The sequence below is a fragment of the Equus caballus genome, chromosome 3 (genome assembly GCF_041296265.1).
Source record: "Equus caballus isolate H_3958 breed thoroughbred chromosome 3, TB-T2T, whole genome shotgun sequence".
NCBI classification, from domain to species: domain Eukaryota; kingdom Metazoa; phylum Chordata; class Mammalia; order Perissodactyla; family Equidae; genus Equus; species Equus caballus.
Window position 1 is genome coordinate 121,245,138 of NC_091686.1, and position 25,841 is coordinate 121,270,978.

General features: G+C 58.5%; 1 protein-coding gene across 2 annotated transcripts in view; it reads left to right on the forward strand.

Moving 5' to 3' along the window:
* The window catches only part of SORCS2 (sortilin related VPS10 domain containing receptor 2), a 485,475-nt gene that overhangs the window by 287,406 nt on the left and 172,228 nt on the right, over positions 1–25,841 (forward strand). For both annotated transcript variants that reach the window (XM_070262760.1, XM_005608909.4), the window contains exon 3: positions 11,439–11,538. In XM_070262760.1, coding sequence (XP_070118861.1) covers positions 11,439–11,538 — 100 coding nt within the window. The remainder of the gene's footprint in view (positions 1–11,438; positions 11,539–25,841) is intronic.

Here is a 25,841-nt window from a genome sequence, read left to right on the forward strand (position 1 = left end):
CATGCACCGGATGGAATAGTGCACAGCAAGCGGGAAACGCCAACCGTTCGGTGATGAAATCAGAACCAAGTTGGTGCACAGGTTGTAACCGCAGTGCTGTCAGCGTGTTCACGTACGGACGGGGCTGGACAGGCGCGGAGGGGAAAGGGCCCGGCCGATGGCTGAAGTAGAAGCTTCTTTTCTTCTTGTCACTGTTGTAGGTGTTAGCGCTTCTTGTTCTGTTATTTATTAATGATTCCAAGAAGAGTCGAGGATGCGTAGGCACATCCAGAAGGAAATTTTATTGTATGGGGATTGCTACATTTCAGGAATTTGCCTCAGGAGAGATCCCAGGCCTAACCTGGCCCAGCCCCGAAGCAGCTTTGAGGCCAAGCCTCGGCCCTGACCTTGTGGCTCACACGCCCCCGGCCCCGGCTCTCTTCCAGTTCCCCTGCCCCCTCCGCTCCTGCCCGGGATGCCCAGCCGCCCTCTTCTGCCCCGAGGCGGCTGCTCCCCAGGAAGCTCTGCAGAGCTGCGTCATCTGGTCCGCAGCTGGTCTGTTTGTGTTGTTGTTTGTGTTACTCTGTTTGGGTCCTTCCTACTTGAAATGACGCTTCTGGGCTGTAGAGGGGCCTGCCTGGCATCCTCCCAGATTGGTTAGTTCCCTGGGGGAGCGTGTGCATCAGTGTACCTCACCCTGGGCAGCGGGAGAAGGAAGTTGCACGTGGGCAGGGCCCGTTCCTGCGCACTGACTGGCCTGTCCCATCCGTAGGAGGTGCTTGTGTGTCCTTCCCGATAGAATCCACAGCAATGTGCGCTGCTTCCTCCGGCCCCTCCGCTCCCCCACTGCATCGGGATCACCAGAGACTCACCTCCACCTGGGCATAAACCCAACCTGGCTCTGCTGACCTCCCATCAGATACAATTTCCCCAATTAACCCAGAAGACACAGCTGCGTCCCGGCTGGGCCCTGGGCTGCTTCTCAGTGAGCTACAACAGGGTGTCAAGTGCACTGGTGGCCTCTGGCCTGTAGCCTGAGGAAACTCTGGGGTCACTGATGCCTGCCCCCACTGCCCTTGCCACTGCTAATGGCCCAGCCATCTCCTGGCTGGGGGCACAGGCTGGGAGCAGCTCAGTCACCCACCTCGGCCCTTGGAAGTGTGCCCGGCTGAGAGCTTGCAGAGCAACTGTGCAAGTGAGGACCTGCTGGAGGTTGATGCGGCCCCATGTGCCAGGGTGAGCAGCAGGCAGCTCTGCCCGCTCCAGTGAGCCCTGCCCCTGCCAGGAGAGTGACCAGGGGCACTTCCAGGAACATGGGCCTTATTTAGCCCTGATGGCTATAAACCGATTCTACAGACCCCACCAGCTGGAAAAAGAGCCAGTGCCAAGGTGCTGCCTAGTGCCATTTGAAAACCTCCAGAAATAAAATAAGCTAGAGCCACAGTGCCCCCTCCTCTCCATAGAGCCGGAAGCTGGTAGACGGTGCACAGTTTAGAACCCCGTCAGACGCAGGGGAGGTCCTTTATGAGGCTGGGCAAGTGACTTTATCTGCTGGAGCCTCAGTTTCCTCATCGGCACAGCGAGAGCCGTTGGTTGGGATAGAGATCAGATAAGCTGACCCACGAAGGCTCTTCACCCTGAGCCTGCGGGAGCGGGGCGCAGCGGCCCAGTCGTGGCGGAGGCTGCTGTGTCTCAGGGTGTCTGCCCTGGGCTCCCTCATCTGGTTCTGGGCCTTGGCCCCTCTGTCACCTCTGCCTGGAACTAGGCCCCGTTCCTTCACTGCAGCCGCATGGAGCAACGGGCTTCCCAGCCAGATCTCGGGGCACTTCCTGAACACCCCCGCCGTTTGTCCCATGCCCTCTTCCTCCTCCTTCCCCTCCCAGCTCCTTCAGCTCCTCCTGAGGCTCCACAGATCCCCAGGCACACTGAGGGGCTTCTCCTGTGATGCTCAGGTAGCACCTTCCTGAGGCTCCGTGGAAGCTCCTAGACCATTCCACAGGCTGCATGGGAGCTCCTAGCACCTTCCCCAGGCTCCAGAGGCTCCCTGGGAGCTCCTAAAGCTGTCCCCAGATTCTGAGCACTCATCCCTGGGCTGCGTCTCTGTGGTCCATTTGCTTGCTTCTGCTTTCGCACACTGGGTCTGAGCTCCCCAAAGGCGGCACCCTATCCTTTCCACACCAGATGTGGCCGGAGCATGGCTCACTCTGAGTGGACACTGACACCGCCCAGAACAGGGTCTTGCCAGCCCCCCGCGGAGCTGCTTTACCCCTGTCCTGCTGGCCATGAGGAGGTCTTGGCAGGGTAGTGCCTGGCAGGGCCGGCGGCACGGCTCGCCCTGCACGCACAGGTGCTCAGGACAGGTTTGGTGAAAGGAACTCTTGAACTGAAGGAGTTCACTTGTCTCGGGAATTTTTAAAAATAGTGCAGGAATCATTAGAAAGGACCGGATCCTCGTCATGAAGTAGACGGGATGCGGCTGGCCAGGAGCCAGCGCGAGCAGGCGCACCCTGTGATCTGCCTTGCGGTACCATCTGGTCACAGGTCGTGCACCAATTTCTGTCCCTAAGGGGTGGGGAGAGCTGCCGGCAGGGGTGCTGGGGCAACTGCTGGGACCAGAGCCTGCCTGGCCAGCACGTTAGAGACCGTTGCCCACCAGACCCTGCAAGAGTGAGAAACGGAGTCAGAAAGTCCAGACTCGCGGGGTGGGTGCCATGCCACCGACCTCCATGGACAGTGATGCACCGCTTGGGGGACAGCCTGGGGTACCGCAGAGAAGACAGACTTGGAACCTGACAGCCGGGCTTAAAATGAGTTTTCTGTAGTTGTGGTGTGATCCTGAGCAAGTCACTTAATACTCCTCGAGACTCGGTTTCCTCCTCTGTCGAGCGGGAAGGCAAACTCCTGTTCCAATGTGATCGTCCTGGCTCAGTGAGTCCGTGCTCTCCACCCCAAGCATGGTGTCCAGCGCATGGTGAGCACGAGTTTTTATTAATCCCCACCCCCAGGCCTTTCACGTTGGGAGGAGACCGCCCTCTCGGATCCTGCCCCGGCTGCTCCAGGATATTGGGGTGACTGGCTGGCATCCTCCTCCATTGCCGTCGTGTGTGCCCTTGAGGCCATGGCTGTGATTTCTCCCCTCAGCTCACCCACCCAGCTGGCGCCCAACTCCCCACTCACACTCAGAATCCCAAGCCACGTTCCAGAATGTCCTGGAATGCTGATCGGCCCTAGAAGTGCCCCTGCCGCCCTAACTCTTTTCCTCGCTGATCCCGAAAAGGATTATCAGACAGTCCGGGCAGCAGATCAAAGCCTCCTCTTTCCAGGCCCCACGGAGTCATCGGTTCCTGAGAACAAGAGTGGTCCTTGTGTGGTGTCTGCTCAGCATCCATTCCTTCTCCTGTCACATCGCAGACGTCACGTGCGGCTGGAATCCCGCCAAAGCTCAGAACCTCTTCAGCTGGAAAACACGTCTTTAACATCTCCTTCTCTGGTGGGAGAACCCAAGGTGGGCGCCAGGAGACCGGAGTTCAAGTCCCCACTCTGCCATCGGATCCCCATAGGACTCTAGACAAGTCCCTTTCCTAGCCAGGCCTCAGTTTCCCCGTGCGTAAAGTGCAGATGGTAATTCTGACCCTCTGGAGTGTCGGCGGGTGGTTGCTCAGGATGCTCTGCAAACTGTCAGGTGCAGAACAAGTGCTGGTCCTCAGACTCGTAATCATTCAGGTGCATGAGGTGTGTCCACACACAGCCGCACCTTGGACCAGAGACAGGTCCACGGCTAGCGGTGTGACCTCAGCGCCCCTCAGGCGGCACAGTGATGCAGAGACCGCTACGCCGTCTGCATCTCATTAGCCCCTTTACAGATGAAGGAACAGAGTCTCACGGAGGCCCGGCCTTGCCTAGGACACACACTTGCAGGTGGCACAGCCACGCAGGTGGGCGCTGCCTTTGACACCTGTGGGCTTTCAAGGTAGCCAGTGGGAAGCGGGTGGGATGCGGGCCCCTCTGCACGAGGGGAGGGGACAGGAGCTGAACGTATGTCGCTGCCAATGAAATAATTATATAGAGTATGAAAATGGCTTAATTAAATCATTTTTAAAAAGTGAATATGTACAAACACTCAGCAGTTAAGCAGCCGATGTACAAATAGCAATTTTCCAACTGCGCTGCCTTCCATGTTTCTATCTGCCCGTTTTTAGACTCCGGCTTTTTGTTTTTAATTTGAATAAGTGTAGATTGGAGTGATCACTCTCTGAGTGCTGGATGCTGTTAGAAGAACTTACAGATGGTGAGGATGCTGAGCGCTGTGAAGGTCGGGGCGGGGGCACAGACGAGCCGCTCAGGGGCTACTGTTTCCCTCCACCCCCTCCTCCCTCCTGCCTCCCTCCTCCTTTCCACTTCCCTCTTTCCCTCCCTCCTCCCTCCTTTCCTCCTCCCTCCTTCCCTTCTCCGTCCTCCCTTCTTCCCTCCCTCCTCCTTCCCTCTGGACACCCTGGCCTCTCGCAGGAACGTTGACGCTGTGCTGAGATGAGAGGGGAGTTTCTCCTCGGCAGGCAGGTCCAGGGCTCACTTGGTGCTTAGACATAATCAAATCCAATTTCCACATTTTCTGGGGAAACTGCTGCCCAGAGAGGGAAAGCTGTTCACTTGAGGTCACTCAGCCTCTGGGTCTGGAACCCAGAGCCTCTCTGTAGGAATCCAACAAGCATTTATTGAGGACTAGCTGTGTGCCTGGCTGTGGATCCTTGGATGATCTTGGTGGCTGCTGTCCTCACTCCGACCAGGTGACCTGTACCGGCTTCAGGAGGAGGTGGCGTCAGATTCAGGGGTGGAAACCCGGGGCCGTGGGGAGATTTGAACAAGAATCAGGAACGTAAGGCGCCTGATTCAGGTCGTCCTTGTATAGAACAGGTGCTCAGTAAATGCCGTGGCCTGTAGTGGGTTGAAGAGGGTCCCCCCGAAATCTGTGTCCACCAGAATCTCAGAAGATGACCTTTTTTGGATATGCAGTTTTGCAGATGTAATTAGTTAAAGATTGAGATGAAGTCGTTCTGGATTTAAGGTGGGCCCTGATCTGATGACTACTGTCCTGATGGGCACATGTGGAGGAGGCCGTGTGATGATGGAGGCAGAGGTTGGGCGAGGCGGCCACAAGCCCAGGGACACCTGGGGCCCCCAGGAGCTGGAAGAGGCAGGAAGGACCCTCCCCAGAGCCTCCAGAGGGGCCCGGGCCACTGACCTCTCGGTGTGGACTCGGCCTCCAGGACTGGAAGAGTGAGCGCCTGCAGTCCGAAGCCCCGGTCTGCAGAGCTTGCTGCAGCCGCCCTGGGAACCCAACTCAGGACTCCAGCCTCACCCAGCCAGCCTTGATTTCTCCCTGCCGGGTGCCAGCATTACCTGGTCTGTGGGGTCCTGCTACTTACGAGGCACTGCAAATACACAGGAAGTAGTCAGCAGGGTTTTTTTTTAAATGTTCTTTAAAGGAAAGAGCTTTTGGAGTTTAAAATAACGATCAGCTGAGAAGCAAGACAGTGTGACATGGCGACATCACGTAAACCTCATTCTCTCTCCTCGTGCGGGAGTTCTGGGGTCCTTCCCACCCACCCCCTTTCTCCCTCGGCGTCCATGCCCACAGTGCCAGGCCAAGAGCTGCCTGCTAGAATCAGGTCCATTCCCCTGACCTTCGCTGCCCCCAGCCTGCAGGTGTTTTAACCACGATGCTGGGTTGACCTCTCTCAGAGGCTCAAGCTTGGTGAGTGCACAACAGAGTTGACCATACTCCCGGGGAAGAGACAAGACCATCCGTCCAGTCTCCCCTGTGGCCGCTGGATTTGCAGCAGAAATGTCGCACATTCTGAAGAGCGAGGTGCTCACCTTAGTCCCTCCCTCAGACACACAGGGAGAACCAGAGACCGCATGAAACCATCAGTGGTTTTCCAGTTTTGTTTCTTGGAATGAATCTTCATAATACAGATATATCATCACTGCTAGACTTATTCATTTATTTGAATTTAGGAAACAGTGGCCTGAGGAAATAATGAGATGAAACATAGACATTTACGTGGCCCACCAGGAAAACGAGGTCCAGCAAAACGTTTCCTGAGAATCGGCCTCCGAGAGCCAGATCCACGGCTCGCAAGGGATGCTGGGAGGCCAAGTGACAGGCAGGGAAAGTGCAGGTTAGGGGTGTGTGGCTAGTCTTGTCCATGGATGGGGGCTCCAGGGACCCCTGACTCCCACCTCTGATGCCTCAGAGGGGAAACGGATGCCCTCACCCTGAGTTGGTGCCTGGGGAGCTCAGCACATCAGTAGCAGCGAGGGGGCCCAGACCCACTGACCGCCGGCCCCTGGCTCCAGCGAGCCTGACTCATGGCAGCCTCACAGGGTCACATGGTTCCTCTGACTGCTGCCAGGTGAGCTGGTGACACAGGGGACAATGTGCGGCTGCGAACTCGCCCATCTTCGAGCCCCGCCTCGTCCCAGGCTTAGTGGGTGCCGGGTGAGCGAGTCTCACTGAGGCACCGTCCTGTCTCCCAGCCCGACCCTCCACCTCCCCATGCTGCGCCCCCCTGAGCAGCATCACCCTATCCTCCAGGTCACGTGGCGTCACCCCCTCTCACTCCTCAGCCCAACATCTTGCCCATCCCCGAGTGGTGCTGATTCCACCTGCGGGCATGTGTCCTGCCCTTCCTTCCTGCTCCTCTCACTGCCACACCCATCCACCTCGGTCCCCTGTCCCACCTGCAGTCACAGAAGTTTCCTAAAATAGCAGCAATGGCAAGCTCCTACAGCGTGTGCTTCGACCCCGGCACCGTCTAACGCTGCCATGCCATCGCTCGGCTAATCCGCTGAGACGGCACTTTCCAGATGAGGACACAGGCCTGTCCCTGCACAACCTGCTTACCCTCTTTAGAGGCCGCCCACGGCCTCAGCCTGTGTCCACGCCAGCGAGTCCGTGAGAAATAGGACATGAGCCACGCGTAGAAATGTTCTTTAAAAAGTAGAAGGAAACAGTTGACGTGAAAAGACCTGGAGGAACCTTAAACGCATATTACTAAGTGACAGACTCCAGTCTGAGAAGGCCACACACTGTATGATTTCAGTGTATGACATTCTGGAAAAGGCCGAACTCTGGAGAGAGCAAAAAGAGCCGTGGTCACCCAGGGTGGGGTTGGGGGAGCCGGTGGGGGCTGACTAGATGGAGCACAGAGGAGTCCTAGGGAGTGAAACTGCTCTGTGCGATGCTGGCATGGTGGGCGCACGTCGGCACCCATTTGTCCAAACCCACAGCATGTGGACCCCCAGGAGGGAACCCTAATGGAAACTGTGGACTTCGGCGGTAATGACATGTCCGTGTGGGTTCATCACTGGTAACAAATGTACCATCGGGAGGGGGATGCAGATGTGGGGGAGGCTGTGCGTGCGTGGGGACTGGGGCTATATGGGAAATCTCTGTACCTTCCTCTCAATTCTTCTGTGAACCTAAAACTGATCTAAAAAAATATTAATTATAAAAAGAAACAGGTGAAATTAATCTTAATAGATTTTACTTAACTAAGTATATCCAAAGTATTATGTCAACATGTAACCAATATAAAATTGTAATGAAGTATCTTACATCCGTTTTTATACCCTAAGTCTTTGAGATGGGTATAGGTTTTACCCTCCAGCCCATCTCAGTTTGGACGACTTCGCCACGTTCCCAGTGATCCGCAGCCTCCTGCGCTGAGTGGGTGCTAGACTGCAGAGCAGGCCCCATCTCTCTGTAGCTCAGGGACCCTCAGGCCCCGCCCCTGCCCACCTCCCCACCTCTGGGCCTGTCATCTCTCTCGGCCCCCTGCAGCCCTCCTGCTGCCCTCTGCTCCCGCTGCACCTGGCACCTGGCTCACGTGCCCACCTGGGGAAGGCAGAAGGACACCCCCAGATATATCACGTCCTAACCCTGGAGCCTGGGAGGAAGTCACCTCACAAGGCAAAGGGGCCTCTGCAGATGTGGTTATGTTAGGGATTTGAAATGGATGGTCCTGGATGGGTACTCAGAAGGGTCCCTGCAGGAGGGAGCCCGAGGGAGATCTGCCTGCAGGTGAGGACATGCGACGGATGATGGAAGCAGACATTGGAGGGATGCACATTGAAGATGGAGGAGGGGCCACAAGCCAAGGAGTGCAAGAGGCCGCTAGAAGCTGGAGAAGCCAAGGAAATGGCTTTTTCCTAGAGCTCCCAGAAGGTGCAGACACCTTGATTTTAGCCCATGAGACCCATTTCACCCTTTGACCTCCAGAACCATATGATAGTAACTTTGTCTCATTTTAAGCTACTAATTTGCCACAGCACAGGAAACTGACACCACTCCCAGATGGAGTCCACCCAGCCGGCATCAGCGTCCCTCCCCTCTGAGCCTGTAACCCACTGGGAGCCCCGAGGCCAGGCGGGAGATGAGGAGGGCCCGGCTGAAGGCGGGTGGAGATGCTGGGACGGACCGTGAACGACTAGGGAGGGACAGTCAGCGAGAGGGGTGCTGAATTAGACCGGCGGCGGGGGCAGTGTGGGGGCGGGGGAGCGAGGACGTCCCCTTAGAGTCTCCCAGGGCTCTCTGGACATGTCCCTTGGTATCATTGCTTACCTGGAATTATCTGTCTGCTTGCTCTCTCTCACCAGCCAGCCTGTCATCCCCACGGGCAGGACGGCGTCTGTCCTGCTCACTGTGGGATCCCCACCCTCTGTGAAGTGGCTGGCTCATAGAAGGTCCTCAGTAAACACACGTGGCATGAAAGAATTTGAACGAATGAAGGAACTTGAACTCCCGGTCCTTAGTGTGGGGCTTAAAGCATAAAAGAGCTGAACAAATATTGAAGGAAGCAGTGAATGAGTGGATGAATGAACTGGTGTTCCCAGTGCCTGGCAGGAGGCTGGGAACTTGGGGCGAATGGATATTTGAAGGGTTGGATTTGCACTGTCCTGCAGGGTGAGGGTTTTTGATGCCTCGATGGCTGCTAAGGCAGTGGCAGGACTTTGGTTTAAACAGATCCCTCCTTCGCTCTCCCCAGAGAAGAAGGGAGGGCCATCCTCAGGGCCTTTGCACATGCTGTTCCCTCTACTTGGACCACTGTATTAGTTTCCCAGGGCTGCCCTAACAAAGGACCACAAACTGGCTGGCTTAAAACAATGGAAAGTTATTGTCCACAGTCTGGAGGCTGGAAGTTCAGGGTCAAAGTGCCAGCAGGGTTAGTTCTTCCTAGAGGATCTGAGGGACACTGTGTTCCAGGCCTCTCTCCTAGCTTCCAGTCGTGGCCCGAAATCCTTAGCGTCTCTTGTCTGTCTCTGTTGCCACATGGCGTTCTCCCTGTGTCTGTGTCTAAATTTCCCACTTCTTATGGCACCAGTCACTGGATAAGGGCCAACTCTACTCCTGTATGACCTCGTCTTAACTTGATGACGTCTGCAAAGACTCTATTTGCAAATAAGGTCACATTCTCAGGTTCTGGGCAGACATGAATTTGAGGGGACATTACTCAACCTGGTACAGATGGCTTCCCCCAGCCAGGCACTCAGCACTCGCTCTTCCTTCCTGTCTCTGCCCCAAGGTCCCTGTGTCCCAGGGGCCTTCCCGGCCCCTCTCTCTGAGACAGCAGTCCCACGGCCCCGCCAGACCCCTGCACTGTGGATTCTTCCCGCCCTGTCGCACCTGACGCTGTGACATTGGTGCTTGTTTGTCTGTCCCTCTTCCCACCTTGCCCCACTACAACGGGGCCCCTGGGCAGCAGGGCTGTGGTGGATGCGCTCGCTGCTACGGGCCCACACCAGCAAGTGGCCTCGGGTGCGAGATGTGAGCAGGCTCCTCTAGCCACAGGGACACACACACATATACACGCACACACGGAGCTGGCAAACACAGCCATCTGTTTCTGAGGGGCTCTGGAATTTCGTGGGGCGCTGGATCGATCCTCTGCTAATGGGCCTCTGGCTCCCTCCTTCCCAAAGAAAATCACTTCTCTGCGGTTTGGAGAGTAAGTGCTGCCCTAATTATACCTCCTGGGCTCCTTGGCTCGCTCCAGCAGGTCCTCCCCGGGGAGGCCCAGGGCAGTCTGAGGCCCAGAGGGTCCTCTCCTGCCACCTGGGGAGGGGCTGCTGGACTCCCCAGGGATCCGGGGGCAGGGGTTGCCCTCTGCCCTGGCCCAGGAGGGACCTTGTGACCCTGAGGCTTGGGAGGGACCCAACCTCTGGGGACACATGGCCTCTGAACCCCGAGGCGATAAACAGGGGGAAGATAGGGAGGCTCTAGGCGAGCCCTGGGACCCGAGCATCTCTGGAACGCCGCACTTCGGATTCAGGATGCGAGGGACAGTGCTGCCCGAGGACCTGGCCATCCCTCCCACTTGCAGCTGGGCACACTCTGCAATCCCAGCACATTTTCACGGGGTGATAATAGGGAGCGTTGGTTTCAGGGTCACGAGGCCTCTAAGCTTCCACATGGAGTTAATTCCACGTCCTGGTGTAGCCACTGCTTCCAAACCACAGATGTAAAGTGGCCCTGAGGACTTCTCTCCTGTCCTTGCTGCTGGGCTGGTGGCTTTAGAGCTCAGAGAGCCCTCAGAGATCCTAGCCTGCACCCTCCCGGTGTAGACCAGGAAAGGGTGTCCCAGGCAGGGAGGGACTGGCCCGGGTCATCCTGTGCGGTGAGCAGGTCTCCCGACGTTGAGCCTGGGGGTGGCCCTCAGAGCCAACACAGGGCCTGGGGTCCCATTTCCAGCAGCGCCTTGAGCTCCGGTACCTGCCGGGTCCCCTGCATCCTGTGGGCACACGTGGTCAGGTGCGGCTCCCTGGAGGAGTTCAGGGTCCGGAGTGGGAAACGGACAAGCGGACAGGCCACCATGGGGCCTGGGCACAGTGGGCGGACATTCTGTAGAGCACACCGGACGCCAGCTCTGCAGGGGATGGGCCAGCGTCCACATCCTGATTCGGCCACTTGCTGGCTGACGGATTGAAAGCTGGAATTTGTCCCCTCTGAGCCTCTTCCTCATCCTCTGGTCATCTGCCAGACAGACGTGGTGACATAGTCTGTCAGAGTTTTGCAGGGAATCAGAGACACAGGGACCTAGAGGTGCCGGCACGTATGAGGCCCCCTCCTAAACATGAGACTAGCTACAGCACAGCTAATACACGTGTGGACAGGGCGGGACGCCGAGGATGGGGCTCTGTGGGGAGACTGGCTGGCATTCACAGTCAGAGGACCTGACTCCACATCGGGGCTCCAGCCCTGAGCGCATGCTCAGTGTCCCCCAGGGAGCCCTGGTCCCCTCCCCTGCCACCTGGGGTGCACTGCTCCCGGGCGGGAGAGGACTCCACGTCTCCATGTGAGGGTGCCTGGGGCTCTGTGCCCACACTCACGCGTGGCCTGTGCTGGATCCGTGGGCTCCTGGAGGGGCATGTCGCTGACAGCTGTCGTCCTGTTCCCCCAGGTCGTCGGACTTCGGGACGACCTACACCAAGCTCACCCTGCAGCCTGGCGTCACCACCGTCATCGACAACTTCTACATTTGCCCGACCAACAAGAGAAAGGTACGTGCTGTGCGGCCGGTTCAGGCTTTCACCCTTCCCAGGTCCACGCACCGTGTTGATGAACGTGTTTTAAAGGACCAGCTGGGCCTTTGGCGAAAGACTCTGCCCGCTCATCAGGGTGCATGTGTCTTCCCCGCCCTGGAGGCGGCATCCGTGGGGGGCAGAGCAGGAGGAGTCAGGGGCGCTGTAGAGGGGAGGAAGACTCTGGTGCTGTGCCCTTGGAAGGCAGAGATGAGCAGGCCCCATCTTCTGCAGGCCTTTTTGTTTATCTGGTTTTGATTTGCCTTTGATTTTTCCAGAGCTTTACTTTGCTTTCTTGGTCTGAGCGTGTCTCCTAACTGTGCTGTCCACTGGCTGCCGAACAGGGAACTTTGTCGCTTTGAGGCTACCACCACTCCCGCCAGGCTCCATGGGAGGACCCGTCTGCAAGCCCGTGGTCGCCCCTGGCCACCCTGTGGCCCCAGAACGAGGTCAGAGGGGGTGCCCAGGCAGAGCCGTCCTGCCTTCTCCACTCCATCCAGAGAAGCAGTTCAGTGCTTCAGAAAGGGACTCGGGCAGAGCAGGTTCCTCACGAGAAATGGGATGCAGCCCTATCTTGCACAGCGAACTGTGACATTGGGAGTTAGATCCCAGAGCCTGGTGTGGGCTTGGCGCGAGGCCGGCCCACAGGCACCGAGAGTTCCTCTGGGGACTCTAAAGGAAAGGTTGGAGCAGCGCAGAGCCCGTGGAACCCTCTGTAAACCAGGGAGCGTCTTGGAGAGGGGGTTGGCGATGCCCGACGGCAGGACAAGGGGCACTCAAGGGTCTGATGGCTCTGCTGAGGGCAGACAACAGGCTCAGGGAGTCGGTGTGTGCGTGTGCTGGCAGGTTCTGCGAAGACCAAGGGCCTGTCGCAGAGGGTGATGGCCGCAGGGACTGGGGTGGGCAGTGCCGCTCACCAGGCCTGTCCAGGTAACCTCAGGGGTACTTTTTAATGGGATGTCGTCTTTCTAAAGGGTGTCCCCCTTTCCCCGACTTGTACTGCTGTGATAGCTTCCTGATGACAGAGTTGGAATGCAGAGGTGGGGAGGGCTGCTGGTGTGTGGAGATGGGGGACCTTCCCCTGGGGACGCCAGTGCCCGCCTGGAGGGGAAGGACTTGGGAACGCAGGGAGGGAGTGTGGCAGTCCCTGCGGCTTCCTGGACCCCACCCTGGGGCTTCACACGTGTGATCGCTCTCCGTTCCACAGGGCCAGGGAAGGAGATCTTGTTATCCCATTTTCCAGGGCAGAAGACTGAGGCGGGGAGGTGAGAGAATCACAAGGCTGGTGGAGGGAGGCCTGGATTCGAACCCAGCTCCACGTGGCCCAGAGCCGAGGGTCCTTCCTATGGAGGAGTGAGAGCGAGTGTGAGGGAGTGAACCCCCCGCCACACACACAGCATCCACACCTCAGCCCCGCTGCTCCCCGAGCTGTCCCCCTCCCGCGTCAGGCTCTGCTCCATCCTGGTCGTCGCCCCAGCCAGGGGTTGGCAAGGAGACGGAGCTGGAGTGGAACCCTCGCTCTGCCGTGATCTCCACGCCTTCCACGGGTGCCACCCACCCTCTGAGCCACAGCGTTCTGTTCTGTGGGGAGCAAGTGAATGGCCAAGCAGTGCCCCTGGCCCAGGGCCTGGCACAGCAGCGTGAGCAGAGCACGGAGGCCCTCGTTGCTGGGAGGCCTGAATGCTTGGAGGGGCGCAAGGACGGACCTCTAGTCTCCCTGCCCACTGCCACCATTCTCCAGGGAGTTTCTATGATTCTAACTCGAGACAAGGGCTGGTCACTGGGGCCTGGTGCTGACCCAGGCAAGAGGCCCCTCTGTCAACCCCAGGCTCCACCCAGCAGTGGACAGAGGAGGCTGTGCCATCCCCTGATTTCTGTCTGTCCAGCCAGCCTGGTGCTGGTGGCCTTCCCCTGGCTGCTGTTCACTCCAGGCAAACTGTCCCTGTGAGGAGACCCCAGGATGTGATGGTGGTTCTGGGGTCAGCCCCACAGGCCGCGGCAGCTTCTGGAAATGCAAAGGGCAGAGGTGGCGGCGGCAGTCACAGGACTGGGAATTTCTGGGGCTGTGAGTTCAGGGCCGGCTTCGCACAGAGGCTGGCTGGACAGTGGTGAGGGCAGACAGACCCAGCTCCTGCATGGAGCAGCCTGGGACACGTGCTCCCCTCCTCAGAGCCTCGGTTTCCTGCCTGTAAAGGGGTAGGAGGGCTAATGAGAGATGCAAGTAATGGGCAGGGGCTCAGCAAAGGGGTTTCCATGGGGCAGGGGCTTCTGGGGAGAATAAAGGGCCCAGGAGCCAGGCGTCAGCGTCCGCCACCTTGGGGCCGGGGCAGACGGAGTGCTGGGGGGCGCTTGGTGGAGCCTCCTCTGCAGGCAGCGCTGGGAGGGGAAGCAGGCAGGGAGAATCTGCATCTTTAAAGACAGAGAGGACCACCTGATGGGCAAAGGCCTGTGAGAGGTGATTTGACAATTTGGACGTTTAGCCTGGAAATATCACTGAGGGGAGAAGACGGGGTGTGGTGGGGGCCGGCGTTAGAGGACTGGAAGGAGTGAATGAATGAATGAATGAGTGCCACCACAGCAGCAGGTCCTGCTGAATGAATGCTGTTGCCGCCTCGCCCAGCTGATCCCCAGATGTCCGGTGCAGCTGGGAGAACAGGGGCAGAGGGCCCGAGGCCGCGCTGGGCGGTGAGCCCCCACCCCACCTGGATGGGGCCCGGGTGCGCCTGGCGCTCAGGGCTCCTGCCTGGGGTTGCTCAGGGCACCCTGCATTTGCAGGGGTACCTGGGGGACAGCGCCTGGGCTGCGGAGCCCCAGCTCTGCCATGACCCCCAGTGAGGGGACGTGAGGGAGGTCCTGGGTGTCCACCTGTAACTGAGGGTGACGACTGAGAGGAGACTTGACAGCTAAGTGCCGACTGCAGTTCACTTGTAGCTGCCACTTAGGGTAGAATAGTGGCTCCCAGAGGTCCCCCTTCCCCATCCCTGGAACCTATGAATTGTCACCTATGTGGCAAAAGGGACTTCACAGCTGTGATTAAGTTAAGGATCTTGAGACCAAGAGGTGATCCTGGATTCTCCGGGTGGGCCCCAGGTGCTCCCAGGGTCCGGGGCAGCAGAGGGCGGGGCCGAGAGTGTGGCAGCTGGGAGGGCCCGGGAAGGGGAAGGACGTCGGGGACGCAGCGGGTTGGGTGTGAGGGCAGCCTGGAGGCTGACCCCTCTGTTTCTCTTGCTGGAGCATCGGGGGCTCAGCCTGGGTCTGGATCTGGCTCCGCAGCTCACTTGCTCTGCGATTTTGCCCGAGTTCTGAACTGGTGACCAGCACCCGCGCGGCCCCCCAGGCCTGTGTGCACCTCTCTGTGTGGAGAGAACAAGTTCAGTGTTAGTGAGAAGATCAAGGGGGCGATTCATTCTCCAACTGACAAGGCAGCCGACCCTTCAGGGCAACGCTCCCGGCGGCCTGAGCTTCTGCCTCTGGAGAAGGAAACGCCACCTCCTCTGTCTGAAGAGGTGGGACAGGCGCTGAGTGGGGCTGGGGACAGATCCCGCTCCCTGGAGGGCAGGACCCACTGGAGGCTCCTGATGATGGCGGGTCAGGGAGGCCGAGGCAAGCAGAGGCCTGAGATCCAGGCTGCAGGCTCCACCACTCACCAGCAGGACAACCGTGGCCATTGCTTCAGCTCCCCGTGCCTCGGTTTCCTCGTCTGTAAAGTAGGGTCCTAACAGTTGAATGAGGATTGCATGACTTGACGCCCGTGCACTACTTAGAACAGGGCCTGGGACACCGTGAGGCTGTGCCCCCAGAGCTGGCCCTGCAGCAGAGGCCTCCGTGGGTGGGAGCTTGCTTTGATTTGGTTTTAAATGCATTTAGAGGCAGACAAGTCACTGTTACAGAAAAAAAACTGATATAAGACCATGTCACGCAAGGAACGGGGAAGGCATGGGGGCTGGTGAAGGTGGAGGCAGGACTCGGGGCCACGGGCTGGTCTTCAGACTTTGGAAGGGTGGTCCTAGGGAGCAGGGAGCAGCCCAGGCAGACCGCTCGGCAGAGACCGTTATTTCATTCCGCTCCATCTCCTCAACCGTGCACTGCCCTCAGCACTCGGCCGGTACTCGGGAAACATGCTTGCGGTGGGCTGGGGAGGGGGTGCGACCCTTCAGGGCAAGAGATTTCCATTTAATATAAAGCAAACGTGTCCTTCCATTGTTGCATCAATATATGCAGTCGTTCCTGATTCCTGGGTCCCCCTCTGGTGATCATTCACGATGTGCACGCCCTGGGCCAGAACGTCGATCATATCCATTTATTTGGGGGGAGGTGGGTTTGCATCATCACCTCCATTACCCAGATGAGAAGACAGAGGCTCAGGGAAGCTGGAAGATTCATCCAAGGTCCTCCAGCTGGTAGGCAGCAGAGTGTTCACTGATGCAAATAAATATATCGAGTGTCTCTCTGCCCTTGGCATTGGGCAAGGATTCGAACCCGGGTCTGCCAGACGCTGGAGCACCCTCTGTCATACCCTGAGCTCACCAGGCAGCCCCCCAGCAAAGTTCTAGGGAGCAGGTGGGGCTCCCCATGTCTATGCCAGCACAGCCCAGCCCACTTCACCGGAGGTTGGAAATCCATGGCTCTTTAATGTGCTATGGCTGCACTAGGCTCCGTCGGACCACAGCTGGGCTGGGCAGGATCTGATCTGGGCAGACTGTGTTTCTTCTTCAGTCCTCAGTTTCCCTATCGTAAGATGAGGAGGTTGAACTGGAGCTTCTCCAAAGCCCCTTCTAGCTCGGACATTCTGGACTCCTCTGGCCCCCTCCCAGCAGAGGAGCAGCACCTGGGGAATGAGATGCGTGTGAGCAGAAGCCAGACTCCCCTGTCTCGTGTTGTGCCTCGGCTTTCTCCCCTCGAGAAGGCAAGTCCACTTGATCTCCAAGCTCCCTGGCACCACCGATGCCCATCCACTTGGCAGCCGCGGATCGGGGCCCTACAGAAGCTGGCAGCTGCACGCTCGCTGCTGGGGAGAAAGAACTCTTCAATCTCACAGACAATAAATTGGGATTAAGCACCTACTATGTTCCGGGGTCCCTTACTGGGCACGAGGATGCAGAGGTGAAGTGGACAAACCACTCCAGCCTTCTAGAACCTTTGAGGGTCTGGTGGAGCCCTGAGAAACTGAACCTCTCCTGCTGCATTTTGGTGGGAGGAATAAGAAAAGAGGATGTAGTCGGCCTCCAGGAGAGGATTCACCGGGGCTGCGTCTGATCTGGGAAAAGATGGGCCCTCATTTGCAGGGGTGTCTGCATGAGCGTGTGCCCGGCGGGTCCACCTCCCCTGTTATCGGGTAATGGATAGGCTTTGCAGGAAGACGTGAAGACTATTAGGAGTTCATTTAGCAATAATTACAGGCCAAGCAGCACTTTATAGCTTCTTAAGAGACCACTTTGCAACCTGTCTTACAAAATGAATTCCCTTTCATTTTTGTCTCTCCTGCGGTACAATCAGAGCTCCCAGCCTTCTTGCCCATGGGCAGGGCATTGTACTATTGTCATGGCATGACCCGAGACCCCAGGGCCCTGACAGTCCCCAAACATCCCCGTAGGCCTTCCGTGCCGTCTGCAATTCCTACGTGAGCTTTGGATCAGAGCACCTCTCTGACTTGACCGTGAAAACACCACGTACCGGGAGAGGGTGTGAAAGCGTGGCCCGGGGGAGCTGGCCCGGGCATGGAATTGCTTTCAAGTGTCGTGGTTAATATTAAAAGTTCATGTGAATTTTCATTTTACTTCATGATACATCAGCGTTGGTTTGAATACTAAAATCCACACACACATACACTCACTGAAGCACATTTTCAACAAAAAGCCTTTGTCAACCTGCTGACCCACGGAACGCTCCCATTTTAAGCCCCATGAGCTGCTGGCTCTGCCACCACCATGGATGCTCCAGGGCGCAGGACTCCTCATTGGAGAGGCACAGGGCAAGACCTCCATCAGTTAACCTATTCCTTCATTCTGCTCACTCACCCAAGACGTTTTGAGCAATCGCCATGAGCCAAACACTCAGGATGGCGAAATGAACCAAACCAAAATCTTGCCTTCGAGAAGCTCCAAGTGTCACAGAGAGCGAGACATCCTCTTGGAAGAGGCTGCTCTGACTGTGATGACGACCGGTCCAACTTCCCAAAGCCCTTTATTAATCAGGCTCTGTACTAGGAGCTTCGCGTGTGTTGTCTCTAATCCTTGCAACGCCCCTGCAAGGTGAGGGTCCGTGTGCCGTCTTATGTACGGGTGACAGGAAGAGAGGCCCAGAAAGGTCCAGTTGCTTCCCTAAAGCCACACGGCCAGGGTCAGCCAAGCCAGGATTTGTGCCCAGGCCCAAGCGACCCATCATCACGGCCCTTTCTGCTGCCCTGACCCCTTTGAGCAGCTCTGTACCGACACCGAGTGGCCTGTCCTCAGGGTCACCACAGCCTCCCCCTCCGGTGGGCGGGAAACCGAAAGGAGAGGGCACAGGCCTGGGAGCCGAGTTCAAATCCAGGCGCTGCATTTAGCCAAGCTCTCTGGACCTCAGAGCCCTGGCCGGGAAGACGGGAGCCCCTACCTCCTGCCTGGGCTGCCCCACGTGGGCGCCTGTGTCCTGCAGCAAAGGGAGACCCGGGCTCCGTAATTATTCCACAGCCTGTGCCACGTCTGCCTCCTCGGGACTCTCACAGTGTTTCCGGAAAGACAAAAGGACGCACTTTGTTCTGCCCTTTGTCTCTGGATGTTTTTCTCCTCCATGTGTGTAGTTCAGCCCTTCTTGCTTTGATCTCAGATTTGGCTCCAGGTGCTCTCTCTGTCTCCACCTCTCCTCCACTCAGTTACCCACCTTCTATCCTATAAACCTGGTCTCCAACCCTGACCCCTTTCCTGCTGCCGAGGCCCCGCCCCTCCCTGGCATGGAGACCACGCCCCTCCCTGCTGCCGAGGCCCCGCTCCCTGCCCTCCAGCAGCTGACCTCTTGACCCACCCCTGTCTCCTTCCCTCATCTGGGCCCAGGCAGCACATGGTGGTGGTCGGCCCTCAGGAGGGAGCTGAGGTTAGCCCAGGTCCCATGCACGTGGCCACCGCAGACCCCCTTCTGTGCTCAGAACGCCTGCGGTCTCTGGCCATGCGGGTCCAGATGGAGAGCCTGCGGTGGTCTTGCTGCCGGCTGCGTCCTCCGGGATCCCCTAACGCCCTCGTCAAGGAGCCTGGGAGCCTGGGGTCTGCTCGTGTGCTAAAAAGTGTTCTGGGCAGCGGGAGTGAGTTCTGGCTGTTTCTCCTCGTGCTGAAATGCTTATGGGGCCCTGTTCCGTTTTACTTTGGAATCATTCCTCCAAGTGCTGACCGGCGTTCCCTGCTCCCGGGCCCCAGCGTCTGACAAAGAACGTGTGGTGAGGAAGGGGCCGAGGGACAGTGGGGAGAACTGGGCCTTGAGGGGGTCGGGTCCCCGAGTCCCTCCCTCCTGGCTCTCTGAGGTGTAAGATGGAGGTTAGATGCGAGGATGCTGAGCAGCACCGGCCCTGGTGGCTGAGATGAAGCGTCAGTGTTATGAGCACCAAAGGGGGCCAGTGCCTCCGTGCCCCTGAGCCAGGCCCAGGGCATATGACATTCAGGACACAGTCCTGGCATGCAACTGGGACTCTAAGAGGACCAAACCCGCCCACTGCATGTCTTTCCCAGGGCATGCTGTTCCCGGTGAGCCTGAGCCATGCTGGGGAAAACAAACCCGTCCTTTTCACCACCCTGGGAGGACTCGCTCTCTCCCTGTGGTTTGGGGAATGGGTTTGAGGCGCACATTTAACTCCAGGAGGTGAGCCGAAGGGTCCCCACGCCTGGTCTGGGGCTGCTGCAGACCTGGCCACACCTGCATCTGCGGCCTTCCGAGGTACAGGGGCGTGGGCACCGGGGTGTGGCACCTTCACACGCGGTGCTCACGCTCAGGATGCCTCGCCAGCCCAGGACCTAGGCTGAGGCGGGGGCTGCCACCTATATGAGAAACCCTCAGCCAGGCCTCTGACACACCCTCGTGGTGTGCGCTCCACTGGCGTAAGGGGAGGCCAGGCGCAGCAGGGCCGCTCCCCCGCGTGGAGGTGGACAGCTCTTGCTGATTTTCATTTCTGCTGTGGGTTTTTGACTACCAGGGAGCACTCACGGTGAAGCACAGTTGCAAACCGAGGTCTTCTCGAGTGATGTTCTCCAGGCAAGATGCGTGCAGGCCACCAGCGGGGGGTCCCAGCCCTCCCTGGGAGAGGTGAGCCTGAGTGGGCTATTCTCATAGGACGTGGGCTCGTGTAGTCCCCCGGATGAGATCAGATGTGCAGGTTGGCTTGTCTTTTAAGAAAGCCCTTTTGCTTGGTGGGGAGACTGGCGTGGACTGAGGGAGAGCCACTCTCCTTCCATCCATCACCCATCCACTCATTCATGCAGCCATACTGACCCATGGCATCTGTGCCACTCCAACACCTGTGAGGTGGCGTCCAAGGGAGAGAGGATGAGTCTGCACCTGGTGGACGGGGGCACGGGGAGGGCAGGACAGGACTGGAACATTGTGTGAGTAGATGATGCCCCAGCCTTCTGGCATGAGCAGCGGGTGAACAAGGGTGCTGTTCTGTGAGAAGGGGACTGTGGAGAGGCAGCCAGCCTCAGGGGGAGCATGAAGGGCCCAGGATGGGATACGTGTGTCCACCGGCCTGGGGCATCCAGGGGCAGCACCTTGGGGTGGCCTGGCTGGAGCAGGAGGCAGCGGTGGGGTCTGGCGGTATGGAGGAGCCACGTGGGCCTGCTGCCATTCTGATCCCGTGGGACAGGCTCTCAGAGAGTCCCCTCAGCCCGGGACAGGCCCCCCGGCCTCTGTCCTGCTCTGGAGTTCTCTGGTCAGCCATGGCACACAAGAGGAGGCAGACGGGGTGGGTTCTCGAGTCCCCTGCTGGGGGAGGGAGCGCCCCAGCTCCCTGAGAATAAAGCCAGGGCCCGTGGACACCCCTGTTGCCCCCGGCCTCCCCCACCCCTCCGGCCAGGCTCGGCACTCAGGGCTGTCAGTTACCAGCCTGGTAACCTGCCTGGTGGGAAGACAGGCTGAGAGGAGCCTTCGGGGGCTGGGAAACAGACCTTGGGCTAAACGGGCCTCCCCCTCGAGTCAGCCGTGTGCTCCACTTCCCTGGCAGGCCGGGCAGCATCTCCCGTCCAGGAGAAAAGTGGCTCAGTTGGGTCTACAGCCTTTCTGTCTCAGAAACAGACTGAGCCCCTTAAAGCTCCAGCCTAACGCACGGGAAATACTCCCTCATAAAGCAATAGGTGATTGTAGGAGAAAGGAGAGCAAGGCAGCAGTCCTGGCTGCTCGGAAAATGTGTCTCCTGGGCCTCTGCCGCCAGAACCAAGGAAACGTGGAGGGGAAGAGACTGGATTTACTCTCCCTTCTGAAGACAGTGTGGAATCTTACACCCCGAGACCACAACCAAAAAGCAAGTACAAGTGGAAAGGCCACCCTGCGTCTCAGGGGCCGCCCACCTGTGGGGACTCCAGTCCTGTTCCTGCAGGGTCCCTGAGATGACCTGATGACACTTACTGTGTGTCAGACACTGTGCTCGGTGCTCTGCACATATGGATGTCTATCCATTGGGGCTGGAGGGAGTGAGGGGCAGAGAGGCCAGGCTGGGCAGGGCCCTGAGACCACAGAGAGCCCCCCTAGGGCACAAGCAGCAGCCCCAGGCAGTGAGGACAGCCACCTCGTCAGAGACCAGAGGCTTAGGAACCAGCGAGGGGCTGGGGTGGTGAGCGGGCTCGGGACCCATGTCTGTCTGGGGCTCACACCCTGTTCACTGCAGCCCACTCCTCTGTCCTCTGCAGGCCCTGGGAAGCCCTGGCATTTGCTGGGACCCGCCTGCCCTCCCTTGACCCATAATTAAACCCTTCGCAGGCTGTCTCCAGGGTGAACCAGGGTGTGCCTCCTCCATCCAGAACCCCCTTTGCCCCATCGCAACAATGCGGGGAGTTGGGTGGTCCCCATCCTGCAGAGCTCAGACACATTGAGGGGCTTGGTCTTGGCCCCCAGGCTGGCTTATGACAGAGTGGAGCTCAAACCCAGCCCCAAGACCCTGTCCGTTTTGCTTTTTCTCCCCCGGCCCCGGCTGCCTGCAGGGGCTCGCTCAGCTGTATCACCAGCCTGCCCACAGGGAGGGCCTGGTGCTGGGGGGGCTCCTAGGTCTTCACATCTGGACCACCCACCTCCCGGCCATCATGGCCCCATCTCAGTATGAAATGTGGCCTCCGTCTTGGTGACCAAGCCCGGGCTGCTCCATACGTGGTAAATAATGAATGGTGCTGTGCTTTGGGCCAGAGAGCAGGAGACTGGTTTATTTTCCTGGTGCCTGAGGGCAGCTGAGGGGACCCACATGTGCAGGGTGACCACGTCACGTTGCACTGAAGGTCAGCAGCTGTGTCCTGTGTAGCCGCTGATGGAGGGCGAAGGAGCCTAGGGGCGGGGCCTCTGCCTCCTGGACGGGGACGCTGCCCCAGCCTCCTGAAAAGCGGCCCCTTCTTGTTCCCCACAGCATGGCCCCCTTGGCTTCCCCAGTAAGTGAGAGTTGGGATTTAAGAAAACTTCTGACAAGCTGTTTGCCGCAGCCTGAATTTCATTCCTCTTCCCTTCAAAGACAAGGCCTTAGAAAATAGTGGCAGATGATGTGTTTGTCCCTTGTGCAGTGGGGGCTCCCATGAAGCTGGAAGGACCACAGCCAGGTAAAAGCAGCTTAAATTTGAAATGATGTCCGCAGTGGAGGACCAGCGGACCCCCGAAGAGCCTCTGCCACTTTTTTTTTTTTTGCATTAGCATCTGTTCTCTTTCCCACGGCCTCCACCCCAAGGCTGCAGAATCCACTCCTGCCGTGTCTGTGTAAGCTGGTCTTAGCCAGGCCTTTGACGTGGATGGTGCCACGTCCCCACGGGTGCACAGGCAGGAACCCAGGTGTCGGCTCAGCTCTGCCCTCTACCTCGCCCTCCAGATCCCACCCATCGCGGACTCCTGCGAGTGCTCTGGACCTCTCTCCGTCTCCTCTGCCTCCCTATCCGAGCTGCCCTTCCTCTCGTCCGGCTCACCCCAGCGGGCTCCTCACCAGCACCCGCTCCCTCCATCCCTAACCTGCCTCCCTGGGCTTTCAGAGCCAGCTCTGCGTGGTCCGCCCAGCCTTCTGCTGTTCTCAGCGTGAAGCCCAGGCTGTCTGCTGTGGCCCGGCCCCCTCCCCAGCCTCATCTCAGCCCTGCAGGCCCGTACCTGCTGACCACTGGCCGTCAGAGTCGGTGCTCCCTTCCAGCCCAGGCCCTTCCCCGTGTCCCCCGGGACACACCGCCCTGCCTCCCAAAGGCACTTAGGACAGACGGTGCCTCTCCAGCTGTGGTTGGCCAAAGAATGGCCCCCAAAGACGTCCACAACCCGCAGAACCTGTGAATATGTCCCCTCGCCTGGCAAAGGGGGCCGTGTAGATGTGATTACGCTAAGATCTTGAGATGGGAGATCATCCTGGATTATCCATTGTCCAGTGTAGGCACAGTAATCTCTGTAAGAGGGAGGCAGGAGGGTCGGAGAAGGCCGTGTGAGGATGGGGGGAGGCGGTTGGAGAGACAGCAAAGGACGGGAGAGAGAGAGGGAGGGAGACTGGAAGGGGCTACTCTGCGGGCTTTGAAGGTGGAAGGGGCCGTGAGCCGAGGAGCGTGGGCGCCTCTGGAAGCTGGAACAGGCAAGACTGGAATCTCCCCGGAGCCTTCAGAAGGAAGCAGCCCAGCCAAGGACAAGAGCTTGACCTCAGCCAGGAGGCTGGTTTTATTCTTTCAGCCCTGCAGAACTGAGAGAGAATAAATGTGTGTGGTTTGAAGCCCTGAAGTTTGCAGTAATCTACCACAGCCACCACAGGAAGCTCACGCCCTCCCTGAGGCACCCAGGGTCGCAGAGAATGCACGGCGTCTGTGGCTCTGGAGAGCCAGCCACCATCGGGTTCCTCCGAGGCCCGGGTCGCCGCTCGCTTGTTTGGTCCCATCCACAGCCAGAAAAACGCCTAGGGCTGGAGGGCCTCTCCTCGGAACGGAACTCTGCAGCGTGAGGGCCTGGCCCCGCACAGTGGGGCGGGCGTGTGCTGGGGGGTGACAGCCCTCCACTCGTGGCAGTGACGGCACAGTAGTGCTGGCTCCGGCAGCGAGCGCTTACAGTGGCCCCGGGAGTGGAAGGTGGGGCTCACAGCGCGGCCGCCTGGTACCGCCTCTCCAGTGTCGCAGCGGTGGAGACGCGGGTCCAGAATGAGGCAGAATCGGCACTGGGGGAAATCTCTGGAGCCCTCAGAGCCTTGTTGGTAAAATGGGCGCCCTGGGCACGGGGCTTCTGTGAAGGTTGAGCGAGATGTCCCGTCCGCAGTGCTGGGCACAGGGTCGGGCACTGAGCCATTGACGAATCTGTGACGAGTGTCATCGCTGCTGACGTTACTGATCCCCATCCCACTGAACCCACAGGGGTCCTCGTCCTGCAGGGGAGCTGCCTGAGGCTCGGAGAGATGGCTGGGGCGGTGCGGGCTGTGTGGTGGGTCCGGGCCCCCACCCTGCACTGTGCCCACCCTGTAGCCCTGGCTCTTTGGGGGCTTGTGGCTGGTGAGGCAGAGGGAAGCCCCAGAAAGTGCTTTGTACGTATATTCACAGCATGTGTACGTCACCCAACTTTGGCAGTTGTATTCTTCAATTTAAAAAGGTGCTGATGGTGCCCCCTCCTCCCCTCGTATACACGTTCCCCAATATCCAGGAATTTGGCAAGTCAGATGGCTTATCCCAGAGGTGTGGCTGTCCATACCAGGAGAGATCATCGGATATTAGGGAAAGCCTAAGTCAAGGGGCAGTATCGTCTCGTGTGCTTACGGGAGTTAGCAGGGACGCTGGGACGCGCCACTTCGCCTCCCTCTGAATTAGAGTTTGGTTGAAAACAGGTTTATCTCCATCTACCTCCTCCAGCCAGTTGGAGGTCATGGGAAGGACTTGGGGGCCATGTCAGTGCTGTGGAAATGAGCGGCCTGATGGATCAGTGGTGGCAGTCTTGGGTGTCAGGGGGATAGAGTGGCAGCCCCCATGTCACATAGCGGCTGTCTGTACGTGACCTTGGAAGGGCCTTCCATTTCTAGTGTTCTCTGTTCTAGTTGTTTTCCTTTGACAAACCAAGTAAATACCTGGCGTCACCCCCCACCCCCACTCTGTTAGTCAGGACTCATTTGATTACAAGTAATATGAAACCACTCAAACAAGAAGAGTAATACATTGGTTTATGTAACTGGGGAGACTAGGGGGTAGATCTTCCTTCAGGCACAGCTTGATCCAGGACCTCCAATAGTGACATCAGGACTCAGTCTCTCTTTCTCTCCATCTCTCAGTTCTGCTCTCCTCGGGCTTGGCTTCAGTTTCAGGCCCATTTTTGCTGTTTGGTGGAAAAGATGACCTCTGGCAGCTCCAGATACACGTGATCCTCCGCACCTTCAGAGCAGCAGGGTCCAATTCCCGACGGTTTCAGCACAGGTCCCAGGGAAGACTCCCTTTGGCCAGGCTGGGGTCGTGTGCCCTGTTCCTAAAGCAGTCAGTGTGGCCAGCGTGAGCTGACGCTCTGATTGGCAAGCCTGGTCCCGTGTCCTCTGAGGGTCAGAGTCGGCCCCCACAATTGAATGGAGTGAGGGGAGGATGGTTCCCCACACCAGGCAACAAGGTTCCAAGAGCAACAGCGGGCGGACAAAAGCAGGAGCCGCCTGCAGGCTGCGTGCACCAGCGTGCACAGGGACGCCATCAGCTGATGCTGCTACTGTTGTCTCTTCTAACTCTACTGTTGACAAATAACAAGATCCTCCCTTACTTTAGAAGGTTTTTCTTTGAATCTCAAACTCCGTCTCCCTGCCTGTTTCAACTCAGTAGCTAGTGTATCTTTTTAGCCTGAAAGGAGGGCCTCGCAGCCCCCAGCTTTCCGTGGAGGTGCCCTGCCCTGACAGAGTTCCGGATGGGGCCCCAGAGGGCTGTGGGGAGCTTTGGGGGAGGAGCTGGGGGGTTCCCGTGCCAGAAGGTCCTGGACCAGGCCAGCCCTGGGGCGTTGATAATCGGCCGGTCACTGGTCCCTTCCGGCCGTGGGGTGAGCTTTGGCAGGCACTGGGCCCCTCTGAGACCCTGCCTCCTCACTGGGGTGCAGGCACTCTGCACAGGAAGGAAAATATGCAGTAATGCCTATGAAGGGCCCAGGATCGCCCGAGTGTGCAGTAG